The sequence below is a fragment of the Mobula birostris genome, chromosome 7 (assembly GCF_030028105.1).
Source record: "Mobula birostris isolate sMobBir1 chromosome 7, sMobBir1.hap1, whole genome shotgun sequence".
Lineage (NCBI taxonomy): Eukaryota > Metazoa > Chordata > Chondrichthyes > Myliobatiformes > Myliobatidae > Mobula > Mobula birostris.
The window spans coordinates 37,670,748-37,686,810 of NC_092376.1; the positions used below are offsets into that span (position 1 = coordinate 37,670,748).

Genomic DNA, 16,063 nt, shown 5'->3' on the forward strand with positions numbered 1-16,063 from the left:
AGGTTAGGGCACAGAATATAAGAGGTGGGACTGGTTGGACAACACCTGATCTATTGTGTGCTGTTCTCATCACTATCCTAATATGGGCAAATGTTAGTGTAGATGGATGACTGTATATCTTTTTCTGTATAATTTGAGTGCTGTATAACTCTTTTCTCTACTTAATATTCTGATACTTTTAAAAATTCAGTTTGCTTTGAACATTGTGCATTGTGGAAGTCTCATATTCATGGTCATTTTCAGATGAAGTATTCAATATTTTATGAAGACCGGTAAAGCTACTGATGGAAGGTATTGGCAATATTGTTGTCAAGTGACACTTACTTTACCAGTTACCTTCTCAACAATGCCCCGTTTATAACATAGAAGCATAGAATACCTACAGCACAATACAGGCCCTTCAGCCCACGATGCTGTGCTGAAGATATACTTACTTTAGAAATCACATAGAGTTACCCATTGCCCTTTTTGTTTTTCCAAGCTTCATGTACCTATCCATGAGTCTCTTAAGAGACCCTATCGTATCCACCTCCCCCACTGTTGCCGGCAGCCCATTCCATGCACTCACCACTCGCTGCGTAAAAAAAAAAAAAAAAATTACCCCTGACATCTCCTCTGTACCTACTTCCAAGCACCTTAAAACTGTGCCCTCTCGAGTTAGCCATTTCAGCCCTGGGGAAAAAGCCTCTGACTATCAATACCTCCCATCATCTTATACACTTTTTAGGTTGCACTCGATGGCAGATGCATATCTGCCTTGGTTTAAATGTTATCTAAAGAGCTGCACTCTGGAGTTAAGGTTTAAGTACTGCCCCTGACACCAGTGCATCATTTGGCCCGACAGCCTGGCCTGATGCTGGGGAGCATTATCATAGCCATGTCCATCACCATCAACATTTTAGGGTTCAACACTGACCAGAAACTCAACTGGACCAGCTACATATAATCTGTGACTGAAAGAGTTGGCGGGGTATATAGCAGTGACTGACTCACCAGCTGACGCTTCAAGGCATTTTTGAATTTTCAAGGCACAAGGTAGGAGTGTTCTTCAGTCACCTGGAAGAATGCTGCTCCAATAAATGCCAAGAGGTTTCATCACCATCCAAGAGAAAGCAAGCTGCTTAACTGGCACTCAGTTCACTATCCTGAACTCCCATTATTCTACCACTGGTGTACAAAAAACACCACGTACAATATATACTGCAGTTACTCACTTAAGCTAAATTGAATTGACTTTATTTCATACATCCTTCACATACATGAAGAATAAAAACAATTACGTTTTGTCTCCATCTAAATGTGCAATCATACTAATTTATAGTAAATAGAACAGTCAGTGTAACAGAACTATACTCAAATCAGCATGAGTTAATCAGTCTGTTGGCCTGGTGAAAGAAGCTGTCCCAGAGCCTGTTGGTCCTGGCTTTTATGCTGCAGTACTGTTTCCCAGATGTTAGCAGCTGGAATAGATTGTGGTTGGGGTGACTCGGGTCCTACAATTGCGGGAGGTACGGTTCCCATACCAGGCAGTGACGCTGTCAATTGTACCCCCGTAGAAAGTTCTTAGGATTTGGAGGCCCGTACTAAACTTTCTCAACCAACTGAGGTGAAAGCCACACAGCTGGTGTGTACAGACCATGTGAGGTCCTCAGTGATGTGGATGCCGAGGAACTCGAAGCTGTTTACTCTCAACCCCAGATCCATTGATGTCAATAGGGGTTATCCCATCTCCATTCCTCCTGTAATCCACAACCAGCTCCTTTGTTTTTGCAACATTGAGGGAGAGGTTGTTTTCTTGACACCGCTGTGTCAGAGAGATGACATCTTCCCTGTAGGCCACCTCGTTATTGTTTGAGAGTAGGCCAATCAATGTAGTGTCGTCAGCAAATTTAATTAGCAGATTAGAGCTGTGGGTGGCAACACAATCATGGGTATATCGGGAGTAAAGGAGGGGATTTAGCACAGCCCTGAGGGTCTCCTGTGTTGAGAGTCAGAGGGATGGAGGTGAGGGAGCCCACTCTTACCACCTGCTGGCGATCTGACAGAAAGTCCAGGATGCAGCTGCACAAGGCACAGTCAAGGCCCAGGTCTCTGAGCTTCCTGATTGCTCCTCCAAAACCTATAACCTTTGCCAAGGTGGACAAGGAAAACAGGCTGAAGGGAACAACACCACTGCAGGTTGCCTTCCATGTCATGCACTTTCTTGGCATCAGTGACCATATCATTATTGGATCTAATTCCTGGAATTTGTATCCAACAACACCAACGAAACATGAAACATCCTTACTGGAAGGACTGTGACAGTTCAAGAAGTCGGCTCACTGCCACTTTCTCAGGGATGATTACAGATGGGTGTCAAATGCTGGCCTTCTTCACATCCCAAGACGTTAAAATGACTGAATAACCAAAGTTTGCTTTAGTTGACGAGCTGGATTGCTCAAATCAATGTTGGTCCACACCCATAATGAAGACTTTATCCTTCCTCCATTCAGCAGGGGGAGGCTACGTAGTTGGTCACCGAAGGAAAAGTGTTCTTTCATTAAAATGAAGAGGATTTTTCATTTTGAAGACTGGCAATATTTATGTATTTTGTCATATCAGAATTTATTTATTTGTATTAACATAATTCCATTGTTGCTGTTTCAAACTTGTCAATTTACACAAACGTGTTACGTTTTTCTAACTTGAAGGTATGTTTGAATTTCCAGAGAGCAGATCCATTAGATGGAGAATGTGGAGTTTCATAATACTCTACATGGATTTCATAATTAATTACATGACTTTGTATTAGTTTAATGTTTCACAGAAGATCAGCAGGGATTTTTCATTACCTGCAATCTCATGTGTTCATGTCCTTCTAGGTGGGTCTCTTTAGGAAGTCTGGAGCCAAATCTCGAATTCAGGCACTTCGACAGATGAATGAAGCTTCTCCAGATAATGTTAGTTATGAAGATCAGTGCCCATATGATGTAGCGGATATGCTGAAGCAGTTCTTTCGGGATCTTCCTGATCCTCTCCTGACCAGCAAGCTAGGAGAAACCTTTCTTCATATCTATCAATGTAAGCACCCCATTAACCATCATGCATTGTGATTGTGATAGATAATCAATACAGTATTTATCGCCTTCATCTAATGGCTGGAGCTTAAATATTGTTTAATCTTTTGTAATGAGTCCAATGTATTTGTTGAGGAATAGAATAATTAACAATGATAAATAAATAAACCATCCAATTGTGCATAGAATGTGTTAGCTGATTTGAAAACTTTTCACAAAGACCAAATCAAATGGATTTGGAATTAATCTGTTTTTATTTCTATTCTAATATAAAAAAAATGAAAGTGACTTTCTTAAAGATTTCTTCCAGATGACTGGGTTGAGATGTACCCATTGTACATGTTAAATGTTGATGATTTTGACTTCAATCTGAGAATTGATGGAAATTACACTGAATGTACTGGACATTTACAGGTCACTTGCCATGTTTGATTCATGTGTTTATATTCCACATGAGAATCCATTTTATCTCTCCACCTAACGCTATTCATATAGCCTACTCCTTGTATATGAGCAGTTGCTGATCCTTCTGCATAGAACCAGTAGCCTGGTTCATCCCGACTGCATGCATGTTCTCCCCGTGACTGTATAGGTTTTCCCTGGATACTTTCTATTGTGTTAAAAGGTTAATTGGCTTTTGTAATTTTTGCAGAGGATAGGGTTGGGGGCAGGAAAATGTTAAGGGAGAGTTGTTGGATATGCAACAGAGTGTGAGTATAAATGACAGTATAAGTGAGAAAATGGGGCTCTTGAAGGGTCTAATGGCCTCTTTTTGTGCTGTAAGAGAAAAAAAGATGAGATGTGCTTATGTAAGGTCCTCATCTTCACCTAATGGTTAAGACTACAGACAGTGCCAGTAATCACTAGCTATTAGTGTCAGTGAAGCAAAAAATAAGGGGATACTTGGAAACCAAGAAAAGAAAATGATGGTTAGATAAATGTGCTCTCACCAGGGATGATGAGATGAAATAGTAGAAAATATATAAGCAGAAAATTCAGAGAAGAAGGGAGAAGTGAAGGAATGGGGTGTTGACCTAGCAATCATTTTGATGTACTCTTCCTTCCAGCCAACTCTCTCCATTGCCCTGCACAGAAATAGGAATTCAGACAGTGAAATGATAAACTAGTCAAGAATCAAAGTTAACCATCGTGAGTGCACAAGTGATGGGAATAATAATTGTCAGAATTACAGTTTTCACCCTTTTGGAGATCAGGATGTGTTTATTAAATTGCAACTTATTGATTCCTTTTGAATACGTTTTACCCAGACTCTGAAGTGTGCTAATTTTTACTGAGAGTTGGTCAAGTGGTCACTTCTCTGGAACAGTGTGGTGAAATTTTACATCACCATCTCTGCTTCTAGCCACTGAATGCCAGTCAACAAAGCCCTCTGTACCCACTTCATCCTGATCTCCAAAAGTGAAGAATGTACTATCATGTGTAATATCAGGGAGATAACAGACTTGCAGCCATTTTAGAGGTAGCAGGGGATTTGTAACTAATCAAACACTGCCTACAAAACCTGTCCATCAATTTAATGTAATCGTTTCATGAAAAGGTTAACTCCGGATTTAGCAAGATTGAGGCAATCCATTAATCTCTGTGCTTTTATAAGTGTGCTGTAAAGTAGATGGTAATTTCATATTTTGAGTGTTCTCTATCAATGACTTTTGGCCTCTGATTTACAGATGTACCCAAAGAGCAACGTTTGCAGGCAGTGCAGGCAGCCAGCATGCTGATGTCAGATGAAAATCGTGAGGTCCTGCAAACACTACTTTGTTTCCTTAGTGACGTGACTTCCGTAACAGAAAATCAAATGACTGCCATGAACCTTGCTGTCTGCCTTGCACCTTCCCTCTTCCACCTGAACTTGATTAAGAAAGGATCCTCCTCACCAAGGTAGGCCTCTTGCATCCTAGATTAGATATAACAAGCAAAATCGAATTTAGGCATGCTGACCCCTCTGGTGTGCTGTGGTAAATACAGCATTTGAAAGAGGGTCTGGGTATTTTTTCATGCAGTACAATATTTTTTGTGAACTACACAGAGCAATTACCACAGGTAGCTATTAAGATAGAAATGATCAAAAATCTGACCAGGTCCTTTTGTTCAGGGATCACAGGGTCTCTAACCCTGGCCTGTGTTTTTCATATGCATGATGAGTTTGACGTGGAGGTCACCAGGCACCGTGCAATAATGTAAAATAAGATGCAATGATGTTTTGGTGCCACTTGTACATAATTCATTACGCACGCATTGCTTGCAAGCAGTATAAGTCATGCACATAGAAGCAGGCCGACAATTGAAGCTTGTTTCAGCATTGTTTGGCAGCAAAATCTAACACACAGATTTTCTGGCAGGTAAACCTAGAGTAGTTGCACTCAACCCCAATGTTCTCTGAACTTTTGCCTATTTCCCGCATTCATAGATCTCCACCAATTGTATATTAATCTTCAATACCTATGTTTGTACTTCCGTGACTTGTGATAGGAACCTCTCTGTATTGACAGTGCTAGTAAAGGAAAGGCCTTTGTGCCCATCTGTGATGTGCTGGAGATTGTAAGAACTTTGAGGCCATGTGGTTAATTATTTAATTTAAACAAGCTTGTACCGTGCCCTGTGCTGACTCAATTTTGATTATGCTACATGTATACGTGCTTGCTTTTTAAACAAGAAAACAAAAAACCTGAACTAATTAGGATCTGTGGTGCACAATGCACAGGTAATGTATCTGTGGCTATAATTCTGCTAAAAGTAAACCAAGCTAATTATACAACTGTGTTCTCTGTAATGTTATTTCTCCATGTTTTTAAAATTTTCAATAATTTTTCTTCAAAAAGCATGATCATTTCAATCTTAATGGTTACCTGTGGCAAAGTATTCGTTTTTCAGAAATGAATTGCCTGAAGCTCCTATTATTTCTCAGTATCCTCCTACTTATGAATTGAAAGCTCCAAATCCAAACTCTCAACTCGTTTTCTGTTTAAAATCGTGAACATTAGTAAAATGATTGGCTTGAGCAATTGAATCATTAATATATACTGTGGATCTCTTAATTTCCAGAAGTTATTAATACATGAAAGAAAATTAATTAAAAACAAAGCCTGAAACAGCTGTTGCTTTATTTCTTAATGTTCTGCATTGATTAAAATGATTGCATGTTCAATATCTATGTATATGGAAATATCAAATGTAAAACTACAAATTTCTATGGAGGCATGCATCAAGCTGTTATAAGGAAATGTTCTGGAAATTCATGCAATTAACATTTGGAGATTAGAGCTACATTTCATGCCAAACTAATTTTCTTGGGAAGCTTTGCCCATTTTTTTTTATTCCTTTGACAATCCAAATAAGCAGGTTAGAGGAAAATGCTTATCAGAGTAAATTAACATAATCTAATGGAGCTAATAGCCTTGAGTTGGGATCTTGATAATTTATTTTATGGCCTGGGATATAAAATAGCATCGTCATCTTCATGCCTTGAACAAAATTGAAGACCTAACACATTCTCCACAATTAGCTAATGAGCATGTCTTAGTAGGGGCTGTCTGGGTTACTTATCAAATGAAAAGCAGAAACCTCATAATGGGAAACAATATTTTAAGTGTTCTTTGTGTCTCATCTTTTCAGTTTATCATTGATTGTTGGCAATTTTTTCTCTTTAATTGCAATAGGGTAATGCATCGTAAGTATGCAACAGGAAAACCTGATCAGAAAGATTTGAATGAAAACTTGGCAGCGACTCAGGGGTTGGCACAGATGATCACAGACTGCAACAAAATTTTCCAGGTGAGTCAGAGTTAGTGTACCTAAAATGAGGACTATTAGATGTGTGACAGTTTAGGGAATATATTTTGATAATTGTATCATTGCATGACCTTCATGATTCACACAAAAGTGATGAAGTATAACATAGCGCAAGTATTCATAACACTTTAATTGGTTGATCTCAGCCAGTGGGCTTGAACTCTCTGAGCCGGTGACAATGCAATGGATTTTAAATGCCTATTGGCAAGATCTTGTAAGTAAGAAAGCTAGAAAAGATTATAGTGTATAGAATTAGAGGAATTTTTAGAAATAAATAGAAATGTAGATTTTTTTATAATCTGAAAGAGAGCAGAGGGGCTTAGGGTATCATTATCACAAAGCTCACCAGGGCCTCTCCTTCCTCAGGAGGCTAGAAAAAATTTGTGCATCCCCATTGATCCTTACCAATTTTAATTGATGCACCATAAAAAGCATCCTATTAGGATGCATCTCAGCTTGGTAAGGCAACAACTCTGCCTGTGATGGTGGGAAACTGAAGAGAGTTGTGGATACAGTTCAACACACCTTGCAAACCATCCTCTCCTCCATGGGCTCTGCAGTGGTACTGCCTCAGTAAAGCAACCAGCATCCCATCCACCCCAGACATTCTCTCCCCTTCTATCAGGTAGAAGATACAAAAGCCTGAAAGCACAAACCAGACTCAGGGATGGCTTCTATCCCTCTGTTATAAGATTATTGGATTGTTCCCTATTATGATAAGATGTGCTCTTGACCTCACAACCTATCTTGTTCTGAACTTTTTGAAGTCTAAGGGCTGTGTCCTCCCGAAACGTCAACTATAGATTATTTCCACAGATGCTGCCTGACCTGCTGAATTCCTCCAACATTTTGTGTGTTGCTTGGATTTCCAACATCTGCAGATTTTCTCTTGTTTATGAACTTGCACCTTATTGTCTGCCTATGCTGCACTTTCTCTGTGGCCGTTATACTATTCTGCAAAGTGCTATTGTTTTAAATGTTATTGTACTAAACTGGCAATGAATTGATCTGTGTGATATACTTCAGTACATGTGACAACAATAAATCAATTTTCCAGTAGACAAATAATTGAATGTTATTTTTTGGATTCAATAAGCAACTATTGCAAGATGATGTGATCATAAAGATGTCCTTACCCTCTAGTTTAAGAATAATGAGAGATGATCTCATTTATACAACCTTTGACAGTGAATCTACTGTGGGTGAAAATCATTTTTATCCAGTTATCTATCTTTTTTGGATTAGATTCCTCAAGATATGATGACACAATCACGAAACTCCTACATTGAAGCTGACGCCCATCCTTTGACACTTGAGGAGCTTGGGAAGCAATTAGAAGATGAGGGAGCAAACTATCAGACATACCTGGAGAATCTCATGCAGAACCTTCAGAAAGAAGCCAGGGAGAAGTTTAAGGGCTGGGTTTCATGTCCATGCCCTGATAACATTGAACTTGCTTATAAAAAGGTATATTTGTACATAAAACTTCAAGTGAACTGAAGTATTTTTGCTATTGAATAAATTAGATATCATTTAATGATTTGTATAATTCAGTTTGGACCATGTTACTGAAATATTCATCAGTAATTATTCATTTATATCTTTTCTATCTGTTGTTTTTCACTGCTGATAAAAATGATATTTTATATTAGTTCAAAAAATTAGAAATGTGAAAATACTGTTATCAATAGAAGTGAATCACTTTTGAAGGTCGAATACAGGGTTAATGGCATGATTCTTGGAGTGGAACAGAGAGTTCTTGGGGTTCACGTCCACAGATATCTCAAAGTTTCCGTGCAAATTGGCAGGGTAGTTAAGAAGATCTATGATGTGTTGGCCTTCATTAATCGGGGGATTGAGTTCAAGAGCCATGAAGAAATGTTGCAGCTCTATAAAACTCTAGTTAGACCACACTTGGAATATTGTGGGCAGTGTGGTTATCTCATTATGGGAAGGATGTAGAAGCATCAGAGAGGGTGCAGAGGAGATTTACCAGGATGCTGCCTGGATTAAAGAGCATGTCCTATGAGGATAGGTTGAGTGAGCTCTTTAGATCGAAGGAGGATGAGAAGTGACTGGATAGAGGTATACAGAATCATGGGTTATTGAGAGAAGGAAGTGACATGATTGCTGGGGCCTTGACAAACACCTTTGTGTCCTCTTTAGCCGCAGGTGAAATACCAGGCAATTGGAGAATAACCTTTGCTGTTCCTCTGTTTAAGAGGTACAGTAGAGAGAAATGAGGAAATTATAGGCTGGTGAGCCTTACATCGGTGGCACAGAAATTATTGAAGAGGATTCTTAGGAAAAGGTTTTATCTGCTTCTGGAAAAACAGAGACTCATTTGGAATAGGCAGCATAGCTTTATGTGGATGAGGTCATATCTGACAAACTTAATTGGGGCTTCTGTTATTTTTAATATACTGAATATCAATGATTTGGATATAAAATATGGGTGGCTAATTAGTGAGCTTGCAAATGACATAAAATGTACAGATTTGTGGTAGTGAGAAAGGTTGTCAAAGAATATAGACCAGTTGGAAATGAGGGCAGAGAAATGGCATGTGGAATTTAATGTGGAGAACAGTGTGATGTTCCACATTGGAAGGTCAGATGTAAAAGAAACGTAACTGGTAGGACCCTGAGGAGAATTGATGTGCAGAGGGATTTTGGGGTGTAAGTGCATGGCTCCCTAAAAGTGGCAACACCAGTAAATAAGGTGATATAGAGGACATATGGCATATTTGCCTTCATTCGTCAAGATCCTGAATATATAAGTGTGTAACACACATAAAAGTTGCTGGTGAACGCAGCAGGCCAGGCAGCATCTCTAGGAAGAGGTGCAGTCGACGTTTCAGGCTGAGACCCTTCGTCAGGACTAACTGAAGGAAGAGTGAGTAAGGGATTTGAAAGTTGGAGGGGGAGGGGGAGATCCAAAATGGTAGGAGAAGACAGGAGGGGAAGGGATGGAGCCAAGAGCTGGACAGGTGATAGGCAAAAGGGATACGAGAGGATCATGGGACAGGAGGTCCGGGAAGAAAGACAAGGGGGGGATCCAGAGGATGGGCAAGGGGTATATTCAGAGGGACAGAGGGAGAAAAAGGAGAGTGAGAGAAAGAATGTGTGCATAAAAATAAGTAACAGATGGGGTACGAGGGGGTGGTGGGGCATTAGCAGAAGTTAGAGAAGTCGATGTTCATGCCATCAGGTTAGAGGCTACCCAGACGGAATATAAGGTGTTGTTCCTCCAACCTGAGTGTGGCTTCATCTTTACAGTAGAGGAGGCCGTGGATAGGCATGTCAGAATGGGAATGGGATGAATATACCCCTTGCCCATCCTCTGGGTTCCCCCCCCCCCCCGTCTTTCTTCCCGGGCCTCCTGTCCCATGATCCTCTCGTATCCCTTTTGCCTATCACCTGTCCAGCTCTTGGCTCCATCCCTCCCCCTCCTGTCTTCTCCTATCATTTTGGATCTCCCCCTCCCCCTCCAACTTTCAAATCCCTTACTCACTCTTCCTTCAGTTAGTCCTGACGAAGGGTCTCGGCCTGAAACGTCGACTGTACCTCTCCCTAGAGATGCTGCCTGGCCTGCTGCGTTCACCAGCAACTTTTATGTGTGTTGCTTGAATTTCCAGCATCTGCAGAATTCCTGTTGTTTGTATATAAGTGTGTAAGTCATATTGCAGCTTTATCAAACTTTGGTTAGGCTACATTTAGAGTGTTCTGTGTAATTCTGGCCACTGCATTACGGGAAGGATGTGGGGTCTTTGAAGAGGGTGTGGAAATGGCAGCTTTCTGGTGAACCTGGTTTAGAGTATTAGCTATAAGGAAAGATTGGACAAATTTAGGTTGTTTAGTCTAGAATATTGGAGGCTGGAGAAAACTGATAGAAGTATATACAATTAAGAGGGGCATAGACAGGTTAACCTTTTCCCATGGTGGAAGTGTCAAATGCTAGGGCACACAGCATTAACGTAACAAGGCAATAGTTTAAAGGAGATGTGCAAGGCTTGTTTTCTTACATAGATAGTAGTTGGTTTAAGAGGCATTTAAAGGTAATAGAAAGATACAGACATTGTGAACTGAAGCACCTGTTCCTGTACTGTTCTATGTTCTGCAAGGAGGACTGATGATGGAGGAGAAGGGAAACCAACTCTGTGAGAAGGAGACAGTACTGAAATAAATTTGTACCTCATGGATTTTCTAATAGTCTGTTTGGGGAAAAAACCACGAGATTAGCTTACATATAATTTCATTAGTCATGGGCAATCATTGGTAAAGGAAAGGTAAGAAGATGGGTACAAAATAACTTATGAAGTGGGGAGATGCTAAATAAGCAAGCACTTAAGTATATCCTTTGAATTCATAAAGGCCTACAGAACGTGCTGGAAATCCACAACAAATCAGTATTTTAGTAGAGGATAGGAATAATATTTTAGGTGTAGACACTTTTTCATTTTGCATGCAGTGCTGCTGCTACTTAGTGTCTCCAAGGTGAAGTATGCATTTACGTGGCATGATGAGTAGGCTGTTACTTTGTGGTATACATGTCGAAATAACAGTTGACAAATTTGGTTGCAAAAGCTTCCTCATGATAGTAAAAAGCTGATTAATACAACAGTTTTTATGAAAAGGAGAAACAGAAAATGCAGGTCAATTATCATTTGTAGTCTTTTGCAAGTGACTTCAGTACCACTGGAAGTATTATGACCCTTTCACTTTGCAGAACTTAACTGATGTTTTTATTTCCAACAACGTTTGCATTTCTGCTGTCAGGCCTAAACTGTGTTTTAGAATTTGTGTAATATTGAGATACAAAGGATTTAAATGTTCGTTGTAGAGACAGTTGTAAGGAAGTGGAAAATCTCTAATCAAGCTATTTCTTTAGAAACGTTAGTTAAGATATCAGATGAAGCCAAATATTGGCTCTGACTCTAGATAGCTCATCAGCTTTTCTCCGAACAGTGCCATAGATTGTTCGGATTTTCTTGAGACAATTCAATGCTTAGCCCAGATAGGGCATCACTACTTTAATGCACAACCAAGAGTTGGCCTGAATTTTGAGCCAAAGAGTCTGGTGTGTTTCTTGGCACAAGTTCTCTGACTTGGAATCGAGGGTATTAACAACTAAAATAGTAGAAGACAATTATATATTGGAATAGGTTGTTTCTCCCCTGCCCCAGTATGCATCATAGTAAAGCTTGATGCTCTTCCTTTTGATGTAGGTTGGTGATGGTCACCCACTCCGCCTGTGGAAGGTGTCCATTGAAGTGGAGGCTCCACCTGCTGTAGTGCTAAATCGGGTACTACGAGAACGACACCTGTGGGATGATGATCTTCTCCAGTGGAAAATCATAGAAGCTCTAGATAAGCAGACAGAAGTCTTCCAATATGTCTTGAACAGCATGGCTCCTCATCCTAGCAGGGACTTTGTCATTCTGAGGTGATATTTTAATTTAAGTGCTAGAAGTTGGTTCCAGAAGATGAGTTATTTATCACTTATCTATCACCATTGTTTAAGTACCTCAGACTGGGTTCCTCAATCTATCCTCACTCCAAATATTTATGAACTGATGTGACATTTTTCAGTGGCATTCTCATCATTATCTATTCCACAACTATACTGATATTTGATGTCAACTAATTTTTTGGCTTCCAAAAGTTTTGACTTGTGTCTGTTGAGACTCCCCATGAATAACTGAAGTATATTTCTAGGAGCTGTACTTTGCTTTCCTTTGGAGAGTTACTTTAAGTAGATATACATTCTATAGATGTACACTGATGCAGTATTTAGTTGTTGAATTTTTCCAATACACCAAGTTATAACCCAAAAGATTCAGTGGTCCTGGAAAGGATTTCTAACGGGTGTGTCGGTATGATTAAGTGTGCGTAGATTTATTTGAAGCATTTACTGACATTTTGGAGCAAGGGGCCAATGCTGTCCACAAAGATTCTTTGGAAAGGCTTCCTATGTCAATGCGACTTGGCTGCTTGGCTCTACCTGTGTGACATCCCACAGCTGTGACGCCAGTAAGCAACTCTGAGGTTATTGAGCAGCTGATTAGATGGAAACATTCACATTAGTTGAAAAACAAGAAGTAAAGAACACTTTTTAAGGGATTTCTAAAACTGAAGTGAAGATTAGGGTTTAGACATAGATTAGACTGTTAACAGTAACATTTGTGAATTTAACAATGAAAATTACCATTTGGTTTTAAAAATGTAGATTTTTTCAGATGTCATTCTGAGGAATGGCACTTCACTTTTTCAAGGCCAGAAGGTTATTTAGCAGTAATTATGTCTCAGAATGGCATGCAAGCTCAGTTACTCTTCATTCAACAAGTTTTTGCATTTGAATGGCTTTACTGAATGAAGACAAAGAAAGATGTTTGGGTGAACATTTGAGCCATCCAAAATTATATATTGTTTGTTAAGTGTGCAAATTCATTCTTTGTGGATGCATTCTGTGGAGGAATGGGCAGCAATTTCCAATATTGGTGTTCGCTTATGCATGTATGGATGGCAGTAGTAGTAAAGACACGGATCACTAAAATTTCCACTGCCTTCCAACTTCAAACTTCAGCCAGTAATGGAGAAAAAACAACTCACATCTTCACCGGAGAAGTGTCATGACAACAGCAGGCTCTGGAGCCAAACATTTTTTTTTTAAAAGTTTCAATAATTAAAATGCCACAGTTGTAGATCAAATCAACTGTATTTTCTGCCTTCAGCTATAAAAATATGTGTGTCTTAAAGTGATGGAATGTCTACTTCCATCTACTTTTTGACAGCGTTAAGGGACAAGAATTTTAGTGAAATTGATACTGGATTCAGCTAAGTTTTGTTGCAAAATGTTTGAGTTGGTGACAAAAATGCAAATAATCCAATGATGCGCACTGCTTGTGAAAAACAATAAGTGCACCATTACTAATTAGCTTTGGTTGAAGTCAATTTCACACACATCTGTAAGAAGCCATCAGCAGTCAACAAGAGTTGTTCATAACAGTAAAATACTGAGGCATAAAACATTATTTAAGAGCACTGTCATAATTTTAACTAGGCTACAAGCCAAATCTTACACTTTAACTAACTTTGCACATCTGAGCATTTATTGAAACTAAGCTTAAATATATATGATGGTGCCCTTAAATTGCATAAGGTTTATTTTCAATTTAATGGACAAGATTTGTTCCTCTATGACCATCATGGGATTTAATCATTGCAATGAAGGTCTTTGCGTAATTGACACTATGCTAGGAATATACTGATTTGGATTTTCCCCGCTGGTAATGACTGCATTAATGACTATCACACCATTAAACTCTCACAAACTTTTGTTTTCCACATCAGTGGGGAAAATCTCCCACAATCCTTTGGCTTCCACATCAGTAGGTTAAATTGTAAAGTTGCAGCTAGTGGTTCAGCATTTCTCCACAAGCTAGGATGTTTATGGAATTAAAAGATGATGACTTCAACTGACTTGAACTTGGCCTTTTTTTTTTTACACAGGTCTTGCTAAAAAAATTTCCTGAAATGTTTAGTTTTTTTGCATAAAGTTTGTTTTCAAATGGCTCATTAACTCATTATTACTGCTTAGTTAGCGTCCTGTTCCTAAATAATACTAACTTTATCTATATGGATTGTAATTCACTCAGTTAATCCACCATATAAGGAATATTAACATTAACATTTAAAAATAGTTACTTATAGAAATGCCCATAATTCCAATAATTGTATAGCTTTCTTTAAAAATACTTGGTTAATACTTTACTATAAAGTTAATCTGTGATTTTGTTGTGTCCTCTCTCATTTGTTATCAGTTCTTAGTCTTTGGATAATTTAGTTAAAATTGGAGGGAAAATCCAAGCTGTAGAAATTGATAAGTGTTTGGTTTGCTGCCTTTACAGTGGTTGCCAAGACCATAACGCCTAGGCCTGTCTTTCCATTGACATTAACCTTTGCCTGTTTTACTCTGGTTCTTTCAGAACCTGGAGAACGGATTTACCTAAAGGAACATGTGCACTGGTGGCTATCTCCATTGAACACGATGAGGCAACTTTGGTGGGTGGAGTCCGTGCTTTGGTCATGGATAGCCAGTGTCTGATCGAGCCATGTGGCTCTGGGAAATCCAGAATGACACAAATCAGCAGAATTGACCTAAGGTAAATGAAATCTTGTATTCCTGGTAACTTTTTTGTTTATCTGTGTTTTAAACATTTACTTTTGCTATATCAACAAATGGGCAGAAAAAAATGTCAGGAAGACCTTTAGACCTGAAAACCTATCAGTTTCTTTCCAGAAAAAGTTAAGACTTGATTATAGTTTCAGATGCTAATGGCAAAGGAGTTTGTTAAGTAACACACCAGATAAACAGGCCTTTTGGCCCACCATGTTCATTTGACAAGGTCCCGCACGGGAGGCTGGTCAAGAAGGTTCATTTGCTTTGCATACAAGAATGAAGTAGTAAATTAAACATTGGCTTTGTGGGAGAAGCCAGAGTGGTTGCAGATGGTTGATTCTCTGACTGGAGGCCCATGGCTAGTGGAGTGCCGCAGCAATTGGTGCTGTGTTCGTTGTAGTTTGTCATCTAGATCGATGATCTGGATGATAATGTGGTAAATTGGATCAGCAAATTTGCAGATGACTCCAAGATTCAGGGTGTAGTGGTCAGTGTGGAAGGCTATCAAAGCTTGGAGTGAGATCTGAACCAGCTGGAAAAAATGCCTTAAAATGGCAGATAGAATTTATTGCAGACAAGTGTTGCACTTTGGGAGGACAAACCAGGGTAGGATTTACACAGTGAACGGTAGGCATTGAGCAGTGCGGTAGAACAGAGGGATCTGGGAGTACAGATCCATGATTCCTTAAAAGTGGCATCACAAGTAGAATGGGTTGTAAAGAGGACTTTTGGTACATTGGCCTTGAGTATTGATTTCAGGAGCTGGAATGTTATGTTGAAGCTGTATACGATGTAGGTGAGGCTTAACTTGGAGTATTGTGTGCAGTACTTGTCACCTACCTACAGGAAAGAGACCAATAAAATTAAGAGTACAGAAAAATATTTGAAAGCGTGTTGCCAGGGCTTGAGAACCTGAGTTACTGGAAAGGTTGAATCGGTTAGGACTTTACGCCCTGGAGTTAAGGAGAATGAGGAGGAGCTTTGATAGAGTTTTACAAATTGGAGGGGTATAGATAGG

The 16,063-nt window shown here is 39.4% G+C and overlaps 1 protein-coding gene across 5 annotated transcripts in view; it reads left to right on the top strand.

The window, feature by feature from the left end:
• Window positions 1–16,063, top strand: part of stard13b (StAR related lipid transfer domain containing 13b) — a 412,204-nt gene that overhangs the window by 390,566 nt on the left and 5,575 nt on the right. For all 5 annotated transcript variants that reach the window (XM_072262914.1, XM_072262910.1, XM_072262912.1 and 2 more), the window contains 6 exons: window positions 2,862–3,060; window positions 4,745–4,955; window positions 6,734–6,848; window positions 8,112–8,333; window positions 12,092–12,309; window positions 14,852–15,028. In XM_072262914.1, coding sequence (XP_072119015.1) covers window positions 2,862–3,060; window positions 4,745–4,955; window positions 6,734–6,848; window positions 8,112–8,333; window positions 12,092–12,309; window positions 14,852–15,028 — 1,142 coding nt within the window. The remainder of the gene's footprint in view (window positions 1–2,861; window positions 3,061–4,744; window positions 4,956–6,733; window positions 6,849–8,111; window positions 8,334–12,091; window positions 12,310–14,851; window positions 15,029–16,063) is intronic.